The following is an 18,788-nucleotide window of genomic DNA, read 5'->3' as shown; positions in this document are numbered from 1 at the left end:
AGTCAGGATCGAACCCGGGTCTCTGGCGCTGAAAGGCAGCAACTTTACTGCTGCGCCATCGTGCCACCCTGAATTCTTGCATAGATCTGACCGAATAGCATTCAAAACAAAGCTTTTCACTGTACCTCGGAATACCTGACAATAATAAACCCAAATCTCTTTGGGAGATGTCATGTTTATTTAGCTTCAGAAACGTGACTTAAAATTATTTCATTTTCATCCAGCAGTCCAACCCTTTTAGCGCATCTTGCCTGGTGCATGATGATTAGAAAAGCTACACAAATGCATGATTTTAAGGCACTAAGGAAGAAATAAGCATCGCCTTGTCCTCGTAATTCAATATAAGACTCTGTCAGTATTCATAAGCCGCCTGGCTCCTTCCTTGTTCATCACATTACCAGAACCATTTGTTTAAATGGAAGCCTTGTAACTCACTTTCACACATTATGTTCCGACGTGTAATATGGGCAGCTGTAAATTAGTAACGTCAATGCTGTCAACAGGCTGCCTCCTTGCATCATCAACACATTAGTTAAAACAAATACTAGTCTGCCATACCGCAGTAAGGATAGTGATACAGAGTGGAAACAGGCCCTTCGGCCTAACTTGTCCACACCGGACAACATGTCCCATCTGCACTAGTCCCACCTGTCTGCTTTGGCCCATATCCCTCTAAACCTGTCCTATCTGCTTCTTAAACGTTGGGGTAGTCCCAGCCTCAATTACCTCCTCTGGCACCTTGTTGCCGACACCCACCACCCTTTGTGTGAAAAACTTACCCCTCAGATTCCTATTAAATCTATTCCTCTTCACCTTGAACCTATGTCCTCTGGTGCTCGATTCCCCTACTCTGGGCAAGGGACTCTGTGCGTCTACCCGATCTATTCCTCTCATGATTTCATACACCTCTATAAGATCACCCCTCATCCTCCTGCACTCCAAGGAATAGAGCCCTGGCGTACTCAACCTCTCTCTATAGCTCAGACCCGTGAGTCCAGGCAATATTCTCGTAAATCTTCTCTGTACCCTTTCCAGCTTGACAACATCTTTCCTACAACATGGAGCCAAGCACTGATGTTAATGTTTTCGTAGAAACATCCATCACTACAAATATATGAAGAGCACAATGGAATGGATTGATTTAATGCCCATTTCCGTGTTTCTCTTACGAAAAGGCTCTTCTAAAGCATCTACACCAGTAGACAGCGTGGTAAAAAAGGCATGTGGTATTCTTGCCTTCAATGATCAGGGCATTGAGAATAAGTCAGGAAGTTGCAGCTTTATACGACTTTGGTTGGGTTGCATTTTGGGTATTGTGTGCAGTTGTGGTCACCCTCATTACAGGAAGGATGTGGGCGGTTTGGAAAGGTTGCAGAAGAGGTTTATCAGGCAACTGCCTGAATTCGAGGGTATTAGCTATAACGAGAGGTTGAACAAATTTGCATTGTTTTCTCTAGAATGCGGAGGTCAAGGGGAGACCCGATAGAAGAATATAACATTTTGAGAAGCATAGATAGGGTAGACAATCAGAACTTTTAACCCAAGGTGGAAATATCAAAGACCAGAGGGCATAGCTTTGAGATGAGAGGAGCAAAGTTTAAAGGAGTGCGCGGGCTAAGTTTTTTCAGAGCCTGGAGCGTGCTGCCGGGGGCAAATACAATGGTGGCATTTCGGAGGCCACATGGATATGCATGGAATGTACGGATAAGGATCACGTGCAGGCAGAGGAGATTAGTTCACCTTGGCATCATGTGCAGTGTGGACATTGTGGGCCGAAGGGCCTGTTCCTGTGCTGTAATCGTCTATGCAAGGCTGACTAAACACAAGGAAATGGACAACACTTGCAAAGTTTGAAATAAATCTGAATTCATCGAACTTTGGATAACTAAATGCAGCAAAAAATCTGATAAGTGTGTACTTTATTCTGGAAGAAAACTGTCCAGTGTCCATCAGTGGAACTCGTTTCAAGAATTTCCCCCAATTTGCTGCAAAACATTTGGACAGTTAATGCCACTTTTGTATGACTTCTGAAAATACTGGTATTTTTTTAAAGCGCAATTTATGCCTTGGAATCATTTTATTTCCTTTGTGTAACTGCAGTACATTGGAAATTAGAGATGGATTTTCATCTGTGAACCGCCAGGGTTATAAAAGCTGATCTGACATTGCAGGAGAATTGGAAACTTCAGCAATGAAGGCTCCTGTAAATTACGTTTTCAACTATCACATTCTTACAATCTGACATTTGAGATGATAATGGAATTGAAGCTTTGAGAAAGAATCATTATCTGATGCAGGAAGGAGCTTTGCAAGGAAAGCTAGCAGTCAGTTTTGAAACTATCAGATGTATTTTATCTCAAAGGCTACTGGAGAATGTAAGAGTTCACAGTGGTGCAAGTAACGTATTGGTGCGTCATAGTCATAAGTCATACAGCGTGAAAACAGGCCCTTCGGCCCAACTTGCCCACACTGGCCAACATGTCCCAGGTCCACTAGTCCAAGCGTTTTGCGCATATCCCTCCAAACCTGTCCTATGCATGTACCTGACTAACTGTTTCTTGAACGTTGGGATAGTCCTTGCCTCGACTACCTCCTCTGGCAGCTTGTTCCATACACCCACCACCCTTAGCGTGAAAAGGTTGCCCCCCAGTATTTAGTGGTTAGTGTTTGATGGTGGGTCTTTTTCTGGTTGGCAGAACCCAACGAGTACGCAGTGCTGAGATCGATCTTGGGGGCCTCAATGTTTTACAAATTTAGTTTAGTTTAGTACAGAGATACTGCGCGGAAACAGGCTATTCGGTCCACCGAGTCCGCGCCGACCAACGATCACCCATACACTATCCTGCACACGAGGGACAATTTTCAGGATCCTGTATTCTGCACATTAGGGACAATTTTCACAAGGCAATTAACCTACAAAACCTGCACGTCTTTGGAATGTGGGAGGAAACCGGAGCAACCGGAGAAAACTCACGCAGTCACGGGGAGAACGTACAAACTCCGTACAGATGTCACCCGTAGTCAGGATCAAACCCGGGTCTCTGTGAGGCGCTGTGAGGCAGCAACTCTACCGCTGCGCCACCGTGCCGCAATCTGCGTACATGACTTGGATGAAGGTGCTAACGGGAAGGATGTCAATTTTGCTGATGACTCACATTGTGGTACAATTGCAGTATATTTTATTAAACACTACAATTTAGTATTCAAAGGTAGGATACTACCTTGTAGAAGAATCAGATCAAAGCTACAAAGGGATCCGGTTAGGCTCGGTGGAGTGGGCAAAGAGTTGGCACATGGGGGATAACACGAGAGACTTCTCACTCTGAAAGGAAAAGTACAGAAGGGCAGGTTATGCAAGTGGCGTGGGATTGCAGGGTCCAGACAGACCAGGCTGATCTAACTCACAATCTGTAACAGGCTGTTTGCAGTTACAGCAGGTAGTCAAGAAAGCAAACCAAACATCTATTTGTTGACAGGGGAAATGGTGGAGAAGCAGTTCTTCAGTTATTACAGAGTTTAAGGGCCATTGAGAACAAAGGAGGACCCGGTATGGGAGGGGGGGGGGCACAGAGGACTAAGGGAGACACGGCATTGGGGGAGGGTCGCTGAGAACTAAGGGGGACATGGTGTGGGGGGGAGGTGGGGGGGACTGAGAACCGAGCATTGGTCCCCTCATTTAAGAAAAGATGTATATGCAGTGGAAGCAGTGTGTAAAAAAGTTGCCTCGCACAAATTTTGTGGGCAGCACGGTAGCACAGCGGCAGAGTTGCTTCCTTACAGCGCCAGAGACCTGGGTTTGATCCTGACTTCTGGTGGAGTTTGTATGTTCCACCCGTGACCCCGTGGGTTTTCTCCGGGTGCTCCGGTTTCCTCCCACACTCCAAAGCCGAACAGGCTTAAGGGTTAATTGGCTTCTGTAAATTGTCCTTCGTGTGTAAGATGGAACTAGTGTACGGGTGATCGCTGGTCGGCATGGACTCGGTGGGCCGAAGGGCCTGTTTCCAAGCTGTATTTCCACACTAAAACTAAACTAAACACATTCTTGAAACTTTGTCCCTCTTACCTTAAAGCTGTGGCCTCTAGTTTTTGGCAGCCATTTCTCAATGACAGCTGAGGTTGCATTGAGCGCAATACTGCACTGCTCTGCTTATGATCAATGTGGCGTGGCCACAACTGGAGACAGATGTGAAAAATACTGCCTGAAGACTATTATTAAGCTCCTCTCAAACCACATCAGAAGCCAAAGGGCATTACAACTCTGAAGGGTGTGAGCACATAATGATGCATTTTCTGACATTTCTGAGCACTTTTATTCCTCTGCCTGTTGGAAATTGATGGAAGTAGAGACCTTGGGGGAGTAGATAAGCAGAGTGTCCTTGCGGTACAAGTCCATAAATCTCTGAAAACAATCTGGAACACCAGGGGAGAGGGAGGTGAAGGAAGCAGATGAAGGCAAGCTTCCCATCGGCTAAGGTGCAACAGACAAGAGCAGGGACATCATGTTGCGATGTTCCAGCCCTCTGGTGACGGTATGCCAGGAGGATTGTACGCGGTTCTGCTCAGCACACAGTTGGAGGGATGTGATATGTAATGAAAAGGAACTGCAAATGCTGGATTAACCAAAGATAGACACAAAATGCTGGGATAAAACTCACCAAGGCTGCTGGTGATTTATAGGGGTGAAGAAAGGTTAGAAATAAGTTGCAGAGAGGAGGCATGAAAGAGCGGAGACCTGGAGCGACTGAAAGACTCATGAGCAGGTGGTGAAGGCTTGTCAATGATGGATGACCTGTCCGGATCTGAATAGAAGGAATGTAATTAAAAGGAACTGCAGATGCGGGTTTATGCCAAAGACAGTTCATAAGAACCTACGTGATAGGAGCAGAATTAGGCCATTCGACCCATCACAAAATGCTCCAGTAACTCAAGGGGTCAGGCAGCATCTCTGGAGAAAATGGATAGGTAACACTACTCGCGGGAGTTTAGAAGCTTGAGGGGGCCCTCATTGAAACCTACGGAACAATGAAAGGCATAGATAGAGTGGATGTGGAAAGGATGTTTCCACTGGTGGGAGAGTCTAGGACCAGAGGTCAGAGCTTCAGAATTAAAGGGCACTCTTTTAGAAAGGAGGTGAGGAGGAACGTTAGTCAGAGGGTAGCTAATATGTGGAACTCATTGCCACAGAGGGCTGTGGAGGCCAAGTCAGTGGATATATTTTAAGGCAGCGATAGATTCTTGATTAGAACGGGGGGCAAGGGTTATGGGGAGAAGGCAGGAAAATGGGATTAGGAGGCAGAGGTCAGCCATGATTGAATGGCGGAGAATGGCCTAATTCTACTCCTATAACTTGTGAACTTGTAACGTTTCGTGTTGGGCCTTCTTCAGACTGATAGCAAGAAAAGACCAGGACAAATCAGGGCCAGCAACAGATGACCACAGGCGGGGAGATTCCCTGGTCGGCCATTTGTTGGCATGGGGCGGTGTGATCCCATTGTTGCGGACTATGGAACTGGTTAGCTGTCTTTTAGTGGAGGAAGGTGGGGGAGTAAAGGGGGGGGGGGTGTATGTAGAAGGCTGTGATGGTGTTGGAGAGAGGATTCAACCAGGGTTGGAACCATACTGTGATCAAGTGAGATTAGATCGGCTGGCTTTGTTTTCTCTGGCGCAGAGGAGGCTGAGGTGTTACCTGACAGTGATGTACAAAACAATGAGGGGGTAGATAGGGTAGAGAGTAAGAATCTTTTCCCCATGCTGAAGGTTTCTAGGTTAAGAGGGAATAGGTCTAAGGAGGGAGGTCAGAGATTTAGAGGGGATCTGAGGGCGAACCACAGAGGGTGGTTGAAATCTGGATTACACAGTCAGAGGAGGCATGAGCGGTGGCTACTCAAAGCATTTAAGAAACATCCAGACAAGCATAGAGTCACACAGCATGGAAACAGGTCCTTTGGCACAAATTGCCCAAGCCAACCAACATGCCCCAACTCCAAAGACGTACAGGTATGTAGGTTAATTGACTGGGTAAATGTAAAAAATTGTCCCTAGTGGGTGTAGGATAGTGTTAATGTGCGGGGATCGCTGGGCGGCGCGGACTTGGTGGGCCGAAAAGGCCTGTTTCCACGCTGTATATATATGATATGATATGATACACTAGTCCCACCTGCCTGCATTTGGCCCATGTAAGCAAACAGCTAACAATGGCCTGTTTCCTTTATCATTGTTACTTTTTTGCATATCTTTCATTCATTTGTTCTATATCTTTCCACAGCACCATCTATATCTCTCTTTTCCTTTTCCTCTGACCCAGTCTGAAGAAGGGTCTCGACCCTAAACGTCACCTATTCCTTCTCTCCAGAGATGCTGCGTGTCCCGCTGAGTTACTCCAGCATTTTGTGCCTATCTTCCCTCTAAACCTATCCTATAGGACAGGTATATCCTATCCGATACCATATCCGATAACTTGTCCGATACCCAGGCATCCAAATTGCCATGGCATTGAAGGCTACAAACTTCATAAGGGTATAGGGGATGCGTCAACATGGACTGGCGGGCTGAAGGGCCTGTTTCTGTGCTCTGCAACTTTCTGACTGGATGCTTGGAATCAGCACTCAGAGGAACTTCATCCGAGGTACATTGTCAGTGACAATTCCTCCTCACAAGTCAATGGATATTTTTAAGGTTGAGTTTGCAGATTCTTGATTAGTACGGGTGTCAGGGGTTATGGGGAGAAGGCAGGAGAATGGGATTGAGAGGGAAAGAAAGATCAGCCGTGATTGAATGGCAGGATAGGCAGCACCTCTGGAGAGAAGGAATTCCTTCTTTCCAGAGATGCTGCCTGCCCAACTGAGTTACTCCAGCACTTTGTGCCTGTCTTCGGTGTAAACCAGCATCTGCAGTTCCTTCCTGCACATTGAATGGCGGAGTAGACTTGATGGGCCGAATGGCCTAATTCTGCTCCTATAGCTTATGACCTCCCAATCATGGGCATTTATTTGTTTTCAGGGTTTTCATCTGCCAGGGGCCAGCAATTATTGCCCATCCCTAATTTCTCCGAAGGAGGTGACACTAAACACATTGCATCGACTCTGCTGCAGATGGGATTTGAACCTGGGTCCCTGGAGAGCTTGTTCATGTCCCCTGGATGATTCAAATCGTAATTTGACCACTGCACCACCACGGCACACAAGGCTTTTACTGAAAGGCACAAAATAAGAAGATAGGAAGGAAACGGAAGGAGAAACCTTGGGCACGGAAATGGAGCATCTTCGAACCTGGGCATTGATAACACAGCAAGTATAAGAAAATAGCTGCAGATGCTGGTACTAATCGAAGGTATTTATTCACAAAATGTTGGACTAACTCAGCAGGTCAGGCAGCATCTCAGGAGAGAAAGAATGGGAGATGTTTCGGGTCGTGACCCTTCTTCAGTCTGAAACGTCGCCCATTCCTTCTCTCCTGAAATGCTGCCTGACCTGCTGAGTTACTCCAACATTTTGTGAATAAAAACCTTCGATAACACAACAAAGTCATTTCCATGCTAACATCGTTTTTTTAATATCATTACATATCCTACAGGGCACAATTCATGGTAATCCACATCATGCGCAAAAATAATATATTTATATTTAATTGGTTTTGTACAAATCAGCACAAGTATTTAATAAGATTTTGCATGCCAAATCCAAATGTATTTATCCTCCATGCACGGATATTCCCTGGCTGAAATTATATTAGTACGAACATTTAATGATATTAAATGTTCCGTCTTATTTAATAACAACGATTCTTGCCCAACAATAATCGAATGTGAATGGGATACAAATCTTACAGAGCAAAAGAAGGGGTCAATCACCACATTACTGGCCATTCTGTGGCAAGGAGTTGAATCATTCGGAGTTGATGCCAGTGCCAAATGCAACTTGGGCATCTTCTCTGTCAACAAAAAGCAGGAAATTGGGTTGAACTGAGGCAACGTGATCTCAGCCAAAGATAAGTCGCAAAAAGCTGGAGTAACTCAGCAGGTCCGACAGCATCTCTGGAGAAAAGGAATAGGTGACGTTTCGGGTCTCAACACGTCTGAAGAAGGGCCTCGACCCAAAATGTCACCTATTAAGTCTGAAGAAGGATCGTAACCCAAAACGTTACTCCAGTTTTTTGCGTCTATCTTCAGTTTAAATCAGCATCTGCAGTTCCTTCCTACACATATTGATCTCAACCAATGTGAAATGCATTCGTGAGACGGGGAACTGCTTAAAGATATCATTGCTTTTGGAGTGAAAACTGCAATACCATTCCTGTTAAGTCGCTTGGTTTAGATTATTAAAGTGTTTATCGAATGCTTTTCTGTGGAAACATACAAATATAAAAAAGGTTTTAGCCAAAGAAAGGACAAAGTTAGAAACGTCACCAGCTGCAAACTCCAAGTCGGGACAGTGCAGATATCATGCTTTGTGATTACAATACGGACATATTTTTCAATGCGTCACCAATGAATATTTTACATTCGCATCACCCATTAATTACGAGCAAAGATTAACCCAGCAGGGTTTTCAGCAGAAATATAAAGCTGTTTTTTCAGGGGAGAACATGTTTTCCTTTGACTTTGTCCAAATCTTTCCACGAACTTCCTGACTCTATTTTTGAGAGGTTTGTATAAGCACTTTCGTTTTCAGATGCTGCCAAAGACTGCACAATTAAAAGATCTCTATACAAGATTGATTTCATTGCTGCGTTGTGTTTTAATGAAAAATGTGATTCTCAGCCATATAATGTTAACAGGGACATGAATTATGAAATCGGATAAATAAAAAAAAATGCATATAGAAGAATTAACTTTCTCTTCGTGAAAACTGTTTATTTAAGGAAATAGAATTTAGTCAGTTGTGCATCTTCAGCAAATCTTAACACTGCCTTCTTAAATCTTGGTTATCAATGACACTTCTTTAAAAACATCTGTTAAAAACTACGATCAAATTAGGATCTCCACATATAAGGCAAATCTACCATACTGCAGCCAGACATCAAAGGGTTTACATTAACTTGCTTACAAGCAGTTAGAGAAAGCATTGGAAAAAAACATTTGACACTTCCAGAAGCCTCCAGTAGACATGCGAGCAAACTGGTGTAAAATTAAAACATATATAATCACGCTGTGTACTGAGATAAGCTTAGTTTGCATGTGCTTGCAACAACACTAAAATACTAATTGGCAAAATACAGCAAAAGCACCTGGACTTCAATCGTGCAACATGACTCTTGTCAAAAATCACATTTTTAATCTTTTTTTCTTTCAATGAAACTTTAAATCGACAGTAACTTTTGTACGAAACTCCTCTGCAGCTGTTCCAGATGCAACATTTAAAGCACAGTTTTTTATTCAGTTCATAACACATACAGTTTCCAATTCCTTCCAGCCTTGGTTCCAGTCAGCAGGCTGCCAAGATACATTAATGATTGTTGGAGGACGGAAGGAAAAAAACGAACAAACGGGAGGTACAGAAAGAGAAACAAACTGTGGAGTGAAATGATGGAGAATGAAGGATCCTTGCGTAAGAAGAGAATCTCACAGGTCAAGTGAAACTGCCGTTTTAAAGCGGACATCTTAGCTTGGTCGAATTGAAACTTGAGTGTACAGGCAGATTAATTCAGACTTTTTGACATTTCGTTTCAATAGCTTTTTTTTCCTCATGCTCTACATCAGCATGGTACAATTTTGTTTCTGATTTAAGCACAAATGTGGGTGAGGCAACTGAGGATTGTTGTTGAGCTGTTTGGGAAGAAAACGGGCATGCCTTGAACGGGGGGGGGTCTTAACACATCAGAACAAACAGAAGAGCGGAGAAAAGTAAGGAGAGGAGTGTGTATGAGATGGATGAGCCCCCCAAGGTTGCTGTCAGAGCATGTTCGTCCAAGGAGAGCAAAAGAGTTTGGTGAAACAAGGTGGCCCGTTGAGTCATTTGGGGTACAGAGAAAATAAGGGGGGGGGGGGAATGGAAACACACATGGAGATGGACAAGTGGGAGATAGGGAGGGAGGGGAAGGGGTAAGAGAGAGAGAGAGAGAGAAAGAGAGAGAGAGAAAACAAAGTCATAAATATAAATACAAAAGTAACGAGAATTTAAAGTAAAATAAAAGTACACAAATGTTAAATTGAAATAAAACAGATCAGAGAAACATCTGTGTAACATAAAGTAAGGGTGAGTATGTTTCATTTAAGCAGAGTATGAAAAGCACACTGAGTCAAAGATCGTATGTCACGGTTACAGGGTTAAAAGGAGGGGGGGGGGAGGAGGGGATGAGAAATGTTCACACAATGTACACGACAGAGCCAAAGTATAGAATAAGTAGTCTCACCGACAGACAAAAGAAGCGGCAACAAGGCTGGCAAGAAAGGGTTAGAAATTAATGCTGTGCTGTACTGCCAAATGTTAGCTGCATTCAGTTAAATGATGTGCAACTGTTGCGTTGTACAGCAGTCCCGAGCCCATGCTTGAAGCTGTCGGTGTCAGTAACTGCTTCAATGATGCGGGAGCCAGTTAGCACCGGAGATCAACATGCAAACCTGCGCACTTTCTGCCGCATCCCCAGAAGCGATTAATCGTCAGTCAATTCATCAGCAAACCACTAAACCCCGTAATACAGTTACAGAGTGGCTGAAATATTCGCAAGTCCAATTTAATCACCAGTGACCCTAATGAAGTGAGTCAGTAGCGAGTTTTCATTCATTCTGCCCGTAAACAAAGGGGGCTTGGCATTGGGAGAGTAATGGCGTGGCACATAGTTCAAATTTCAAAGTTAATCAGCGAGGAAATGTATTATTTTTACCAGCGTGCACTTACACCTACACATTCGAGCCCACTTAATGCAGAACTATCAATTGCTCTCATTTCATCAACATAATGAATCTAAACCAAATTGGAAAAGGACCCGGCGGCAACTGATCACAGATCACTGAATTATACAGCCATGGAGACCACTCAGTATTTAGCACGGGTCCTTTGGATGCTCTCTCCTCTCATCTTTTCCCACACTCTCTACTTTCGCCCCCACTACCTCCTTGAAAGTTCACATTGAATGTATGATTGCTTTCTTTCTGGCCCTGGTAATCATTTAGCAAAGGACGATGAACTTGGAGCACAGTTTGCCAATTTACACAGGCTGTACAGGGAAGCTTCTGTTATCTTATCATGAGATGCTCGCTTATAAGTGGAACATAGCTCATATAAGCAAAAACCCAAAGTACTGGAGGAACACAGCGGGTCAGGCAGTATCTGTGGAGAAGGAGTGGACAAACATTGTTTTAAGTCGGGACCCTTCTTCAGACAGATTGGAGTAGTGGGGAGAGAGCTAGAAAAGAGGGTGGGGGGGGGAGAGAGGGGAGGGGAGGGGTGGCAAAGCCTGGCAAGTGTTGGGTGGGTGGATACAAACGAGCAGGTGTGATTGGTAAATGGGAGGAACTGATCCAAGGCTGGAGGTGAAAAGGGTCAGGTACAGAAAGCAGAGGAGGGGGAATGAAATGTAAAACTGGAGGGAGGGATATGTGGGAGGTGACTGGGGGGGAGGGGGAGGAATCAAAGATAAATACGGGACGGGGATAGGAGATGAGTGTACGGAGATGGGGAAAGGAGGAGGGTGACGAGGGTGGTGGGAGAAGTGTGTGCGCACTGGGGTGGGGAGTGGAGGCAGCGGAAAGTGGGTTTATTTTAGTTTCATTTAATTTAGTTTATTATCACATTTGATTGGGAGTGAAAAGGGAGTCTCACTTGAAATGAGAGAATTCATTGTGCATACCGTTGGGCTGTAAGCTACCCAAGCGGAATATGAATTTATATTTTCCCTGCTTTTCCGACTCAGAACTGACGTATCGACGAGCTGCCCACCTGCGAGCCAAGGTCAGATAGTGTACGGCTTTGTTTCTGTGTGTGTAGCATTGCGTGTCGCATGCTTGTTACGTGATGCAGTTCTTCAATTCCATCTCAACCTGAGATGAGAATTAGCTGCAGAAATATCCCCACTCACGAGGCGGTAAATGGACGACATCTCAAAGGATAAGTGGAAGGCAGAGAAACCTTATACTTTGACAGCTATATACTCCTCAGACAGGAGTGTCAGAATAAGGGGTAGACCGTCGGGGACTAAGGTGAGGAGGATTTACTTTGCTTTTCTTTGCGTGTTGCAAATGATTATAATTGTCAGGGATTATGAGGAGAAGGCAGGAGAATGGGGTTAGGAGAGGGAAAGATAGACCGGCCATGATTGAATGGCGGAGTAGACCTGATGGGCCAAATGGCCTAATTCTGCTCCTATCACGTATGGACATGAATAACTACCTCCAATACACTTACACTCATTCACAAACGTATTCTAGGCTGATAGCAATAACTTTGGATGGTAAGGGAGACAGGAAATTTGCGGATGGACTGAGGAAACCATATTGAAGTGGCACCACGATCTTACTGAATGGCAGAGTAGACTACAGGGTCGTTTTCCTTCCCCCCCATTCTAAAATTAAATGGTTCTAAAATGTTCCTATAGGGTGCAGTTTTGGTCTCCAAATTTGAGGAAGGATATTCTTGCTATTGAGGGCATGCAGCGTAGGTTCACTAGGTTATTTCCCGGAATGGTGGGACTGTCGTATGTTGAAAGACTGGCGCGACTAGGCTTGTATGCACTGGAATTTAGAAGGATGAGAGGGGATCTTATTGAAACATATAAGATTATTAAGGGGTTGGACACGTTAGAGGCAGGAAACATGTTCCCAATGTTGGGGGAGTCCAGAATCAGGGGCCACAGTTTAAGAATAAGGGGTAGGCCATTCAGAACGGAGATGAGGAAAAAAAATTCAGTCAGAGAGTTGTAAATCTGTGGAATTATCTGCCTCAGAAGGCAGTGGAGGCCAGTTCTCTGAATGCATTCAAGAGAGAGCTAGATAGAGCTCTTAAGGATAGCGGAGTTAGGGGGTATGGGGAGAAGGCAGGAACGGCGTACTGATTGAGAATGTTCAGCCATGATCACATTGAATGGTGGTGCTGGTGCGAAGGGCCGAATGGCCTCCTCCTGCACCTATTGTCTATTGAAATACAATGTTTATGCAAGTATCTAAGTTTAGAAATTGAAATATTTCCATGTAGCTTTGTTATTTTTTTGTTCAAATGCTCAGAACTTGTCTGAAGAGTCCCGATCTGATATGATACCTTACATGTTCTCCAGAAATGCTGCCTGACCTGCTGAGTTACTCCAGCGTTTTAGTTTAGTTTAGTTTACAGATACAGCGTGGAAACGGGCCTCCAGCCCACCGAGTCTGCACCAGCCAGCAATCACATGTACACTAGCTCTATCCCACACACGAGGGATAATTTAGAGAAACCAGTTAACCTACAAACCTGCACGTCTTTGGAATGTGGGAGGAAACGGGAGCATCTGCCGAAAACTCACAGGGAGAACATACGCACAAACTCCGTACAGACAGCACCCGTAGTCCGGATCAAACCCGGGTCTCTGGCGCTGTGAGGCAGCAACTCTACCATTGTGCCTATCTTTGGTAAACCAGCATGCAGTTCATTGTTTCAACTCAGAAATCTTGCTTCGCTTCCAAAGGCCAGCTGACAGTTCTATGTACTAACATCAACACTTGCCATTTTATCTTGCTGGCGACTTTCATAAAATAATTATTTCCACAACAGTAGAATTGAAGTTACAATCGATAAAGGGTGACCTTTTACTTCCAAATGTCCTCTCATTTTCTTGAAACACTTTGTACATTAAATATTAATTAGTGGGAAATAGCAAACTTTAGATTTTTATAAGACGCTTGTATGAACTCAGATTATCTGGACACACTATGGATTTCCAAAAGAATCATGTTATTTTTTTGTCTAATTCAGTCAATGAAAATCCTGTCATCTGATTCCGTGATCACCAGTAGTGATGAGTGGATTAACATGTACACTAATGAGTACAGTAATTCAAGATGATATGATAGAGACTTTTAAATAGCGCTTAAGAGGCTTTTAGAAAGGCATTTGGATACGTAGGGAATGGAAGGATGTGGACTGCGTGCAAACAGATGATATTAGTTTGACGTCATGTTCAGCACAGACATTGTGGGCCGAAGGGTCAGTTCCTGTTGTAGGTTGTATATACTGTTGTATGTTCACTTCTCAGTGCTGAGACAGCAGCTATTAATGTGCGAAGATATGACAATCTTTACAGGTCTATTTTGTAATCAATAATCGAGTTTTACACTAAAATTGATATTTTTAGCGACTTATGAAAGCAAGGGTTTTAATTTATTTTTCCTTCAAAAATGGAATAGGCTAGAATGTATCCTATAAGAATACTATCATCTAGACTTGACTTGGGTAATTTTCTAACGTTTAAGCAATACAATATTAAAAGGAGGAGCATTAATAAAGACCCTTGCACTGCATCAGAAATGATTAGCCCTGACGAGCTATGTTGAATATATCTTAAGATATTATGGATAGGACAGGTTTAGTTGGAAGTGGACCAAAGGCAGGCAGATGGGACTAGTGTAGATGGGACATCTTGGTTGGCATGGGCAAGTTGGGCTGAAGGGCCTGTGTTCACGCTGTATGACTCTAACTTGCCTTGCATTGGACAACTGGGACCGCTGGTCGGTGCGGACTCGGTGGGCCGAAGGGTCACTGTGTCTATAAATTAAAAAAATTAACTAAATATCACGCTGATATTGTATTGATCCTATTACTCTCAGTGAGATGAGGGGGAAACTGCGACATTTAAATCTGGAAATTTATCGCAATTAAATTGCAAAAAAACAGGCAAACTTACTCTGATTATTAGCTCTGAGTGCAATTTTGTTGCAGAAAATAATGTTTTCCTTGCTGGTTTAAGTATTTATTTCAGAACACATCGAGTTGATTTAAAAATTTGGTACGTTAAGTTTTTATCAACGCACTTCGCAATGTGCCTGGATTTTTAAAAAAATCCTCATGGTTTTGTTTTGCCAGAACTAACTGCAAATTTCCCTCAGTTCCTGACTGCTACCATGAAAATCCTTCTACCATCTCAGTGGGAACCTGATCCATTCCTGCACTCAATCACACAAGTGTTAGTTAAGCCTAAACCTTGTGAAACTCACTTCCCGCTTTTCTGGATGTCATGGATATTTTTTTAAATCGGGATCATTCTATATCTCTGCAGCCTGCAAAATTTATATGTGAGTTAAGTGCCCGCAGGGTCTACAGAACTGAAGCTATATATTTCCAGTGTTCATTCTCCAACGCATTGAAGAATATTACTAATGGTGCAATATTCCTTCACTGCACAGGTATTAAGCCTTCTCTTAAAGTAAGATTCAAATTCCACGTTGGGTTAATGGCTGCACTTTGAAACTCTACTGCCAACCACACATGATGTGATCTGAAAATAAAGTCTTTAGATTTTATGTTTTAAATAAAGACATGAACACAAATGTATTCATTTTCCTACCGAGAGGAAAAATGAAATTGCTCTCTCACAAACAGATAAATGAAAACCACCTGCAGAACACTATTTTGCGACCATTACTAGACTCGGGGATGCAGCATCTTTGCAAGACTTGATGCAAATAATATTTTGAAAGCAGCCTTGAATCGTACCTGGAATGACAGTGGGTTCCACGGAGGTTCGGAAGGAGATGGAACCAGGATCTGACCTGCCCTGTCTATTCTCAGCCACCACATAGACTTCATATTCCGAGTTCCACTCCAGGTTTCTCAGAATCACGTATTCGCTGTCAGATGGCAATTTCATCTCAGGCTTCCAGTCAGCGTGATGTTTCTGTGGAAGAAACCAAGGATGACCAGACAGCAAACAGAATCTGAACACAATCGCCCCGCATAGATGCTGCCTGACCTGCCGAGTTACCCCGGTATTCTGTGCCTTTCCTTTGTTAACCAGCATCTGCAGTTCCTTGTTTCTAGAATCTGATCATTGATACAAGTTGAATCTACAGCACCGGTGAACATCCCCCATTAAATAAATCCAGGCAAGAGATTTCACATTTTCAAAATGTGAAATTTGAACTGTGTTCTCCTAGAACATAGGAGTAAAGCACAGGCACAGGCCCACAAAGTCCATGCCGAACACAATACCAAGTTAAACTAATCCCATCTGCCTGCACGTGATCCATATCCCTCCATTTGCTGCACAGTCTAGATTCGAATGGAACAAGTGGTAGACTGATCCACCCGCTTAGAAAATTGATAGCAAGATCATAAATTTATAATTAATTAATGACAGAAATGCAAGTTGATAGTTCAGACATATTTTAACCTGCGAACAGGAGTTAAAAAATAAAATGTACTGGCTGCGTTATTCATAGGAAGATTAGATGCACACTTGTAAAAAACTGTCAGGAAGCTTAGAATGAAAGGAAATGGGATCACGTGTGCATCTTTAAAGAGCAGCTGGTGAAAGTAAAGTACGCTGAATGAACTTGTGTGGGCAAGAAAGATCCCTGTATTCACTCCCAAGGTTATAACTATAATTATTGGTGCAGTTTAGTTCATTGTCACCTGTACCGAGGTACAGTGAAAAGCTTTTGTTGCGTGCTAACCAGTCAGCGGAAAGACAATACATGGTTACAATCGAGCCATTCACAGTGTTCAGATACACGATAAAGGGAATAATGTGCTTAATGTTTAGTGCAAGATAAAGCCAGTAAAGTCCAATCAAAGATAGTCTGAGGTAGGTGGTAGTTCAGGACTGTTCTCTAGTTGTGGAAGGATGGTTCAGTTGCCTAATAACAGCTGGGAAGAAACTGTTCCTATTATTTAAACCACAATGATTGGCCTTGAACATTGATTCGCCATTTGAAAACAATTTGAATCTTTAGATCTCAATCATTATGAGTGGCTTTGGAAGTGATCCAACTTGAGCAGTGGCCAGATCTCTGGCCAGATGATCCCATGAATCGTATCCACCAAAATTGCAACTCAGTTCCACACCAGCATCGCAAAGCATTTCGTTACAACCACGGTGCAGTGGCAGAGTTGCTGCCTCACAGCGCCAGGGACTCTAGGTTTGATCCTGACTACGGGTGCTGTCTGTCCGGAGTTTGTATGTTCTCCCCGTAACCGCGTGAGTTTTCTTCGAGATCTTCGGTTTCTTCCCACACACCAAAGATGTTCAGCTTTGTAGGTTAATATGCTTGAAATAAATGTAAATTATCCTTAGTGTGCGTAGGATAGTGTTAACGTGCGGGGATCGCTGGGCGACGCGGACTGGGTGGGCCTGTTTCCGCGCTGTATCTCTAAATTAAAACTAAAGAAACTAAACTAAACCAAATTTAGAGTGAAGGACAAGAGATACTGGGGAGATGCGAGGAACTGAAGCAGGATTGCTCTGTGGACGTGGGAGACTGTAGAAGAACAAGATGTGACTTCACCAAATACTGGACCCTGATGGCAGCATGGTGGCGGAACAGTAGAATTGCTGCCTTACAGCACCAGAGACCCGGGTTCGATCCTGACTACCGGTGCTGTCTGTACGGGGTTTGTAACGCTCTCCCAGTGACCACGTCGGTTTTCTCCGGGTGCTCCGGTTTCCTCCCACATTCCAAAGACATGCAGGTTTGTAGGTTAGTTTGCATCTGTAAATTGTCCCTAGTGTACAGGATAGAATTAGTGTACGGGGTGAATATTGGTCGGCGCAGATTCCATGGGCCAAAGGGCCTGTTTCCACACTGTGGCTCTAAATAAAAATAAAGTAGCAGATAGATACGGCAAAGCTTTATCCTCAGGGTGGAAGGTGTAAAATTGGGGACATTCTCAGTAGAAGTAATTGCTCATTGAACACAGAGAGGAGAAAGTCTCTTCAGTGAATACTGTAGATCTTTGGGATTTGCTGCCTCAAACTGCTGTAGATGCTCATAGCAAGGAAATTCCAGGTGAGGTTGACGTTTCTGGGTAAATATAGTCCAAGGGTCTCCAATGAGGTAGATAGTAGTTCAGGAACTAACAAGTCGGTTAGCCGACAGAGGCAAGAGTTCATCTTAACGAGCGTTGGAACAAGCACCAGGGACCTCTTTCTTCTCCAGAACTTTATAGTCGTATAACTGGCTTGAATTATTTCCTTCCTCCATACAGCAATTAATAAATGCTTAGATATTGTAGCAGGAGAATTGTGCAATGTTTCTTGGTGAATTGAGGTCTTCTTTCTGCACGGTCAGCTTGGTTCTTGCCCCAACAAACTCTACGTTTGGTGAAGGATAGAGACGAACAAGGGATATTTGCTCAAGGTAGCCATCAATTAGTACCACAACTGCCATCCAGTTGAGAGCCTTATCCAATGTGCAGTTCAATGTTATTGGAGATAAAACACAAAAAGCTGGAGTAACTCAGCGGGTCAGACAGCATCTCTGGAGAAAAGGAATAGGTGACGTTTCGGATCAAGACCCTTTTTCAGACTGAGTGTCAGGGGAAGGGGAAATGAGAGATATAGACGGTGATGAAGAGAGGTATAGAACAATGTTATTGGAGGTTCAGTATGTTTGTCAGTAGACAAGTTAGAGAGTATGAGTCCACGATTCGGGAATCTTCATGGGAATGTTCAGTAGTTACAGCCAAATCATCTTGGCTTGGAGCTGACGCTTCTGGGTACAAGATATCTACTGACGTTTGATGAAACAAGGACCTGCAGATGCTGTTTTACACAAAAACATTCAAAGTGCTGGAGTAACTCAGCGGGTCAGGCAGCACCTCTGGAGAACTTTGACGGGTGACGTTTCGGGTCGGGATATCTTCTTCCTTTGGTAACCTGAACTAAAC

At 43.7% G+C, this 18,788-nt stretch overlaps 1 protein-coding gene across 10 annotated transcripts in view; it reads right to left on the bottom strand.

Annotated features, from left to right (window-relative positions):
• The window catches only part of ncam1a (neural cell adhesion molecule 1a), a 372,742-nt gene that overhangs the window by 28,361 nt on the left and 325,593 nt on the right, over nucleotides 1-18,788 (bottom strand). For 7 of the 10 annotated variants that reach the window (XM_078426956.1, XM_078426961.1, XM_078426957.1 and 4 more), the window contains one exon: nucleotides 15,618-15,798. The exons of 1 other annotated variant lie outside the window; for it this stretch is intronic. In XM_078426956.1, coding sequence (XP_078283082.1) covers nucleotides 15,618-15,798 — 181 coding nt within the window. Of the gene's footprint in view, nucleotides 1-8,471; nucleotides 9,887-15,617; nucleotides 15,799-18,788 lie in introns of those variants that run through there. 2 more of the 10 variants (XM_078426963.1, XM_078426965.1) reach the window with 2 other exon arrangements.

This window comes from Rhinoraja longicauda, chromosome 32 (assembly GCF_053455715.1).
Source record: "Rhinoraja longicauda isolate Sanriku21f chromosome 32, sRhiLon1.1, whole genome shotgun sequence".
In the NCBI taxonomy this organism is placed as follows: domain Eukaryota; kingdom Metazoa; phylum Chordata; class Chondrichthyes; order Rajiformes; family Arhynchobatidae; genus Rhinoraja; species Rhinoraja longicauda.
This window is presented reverse-complemented; position numbering and strand designations above follow the sequence as displayed.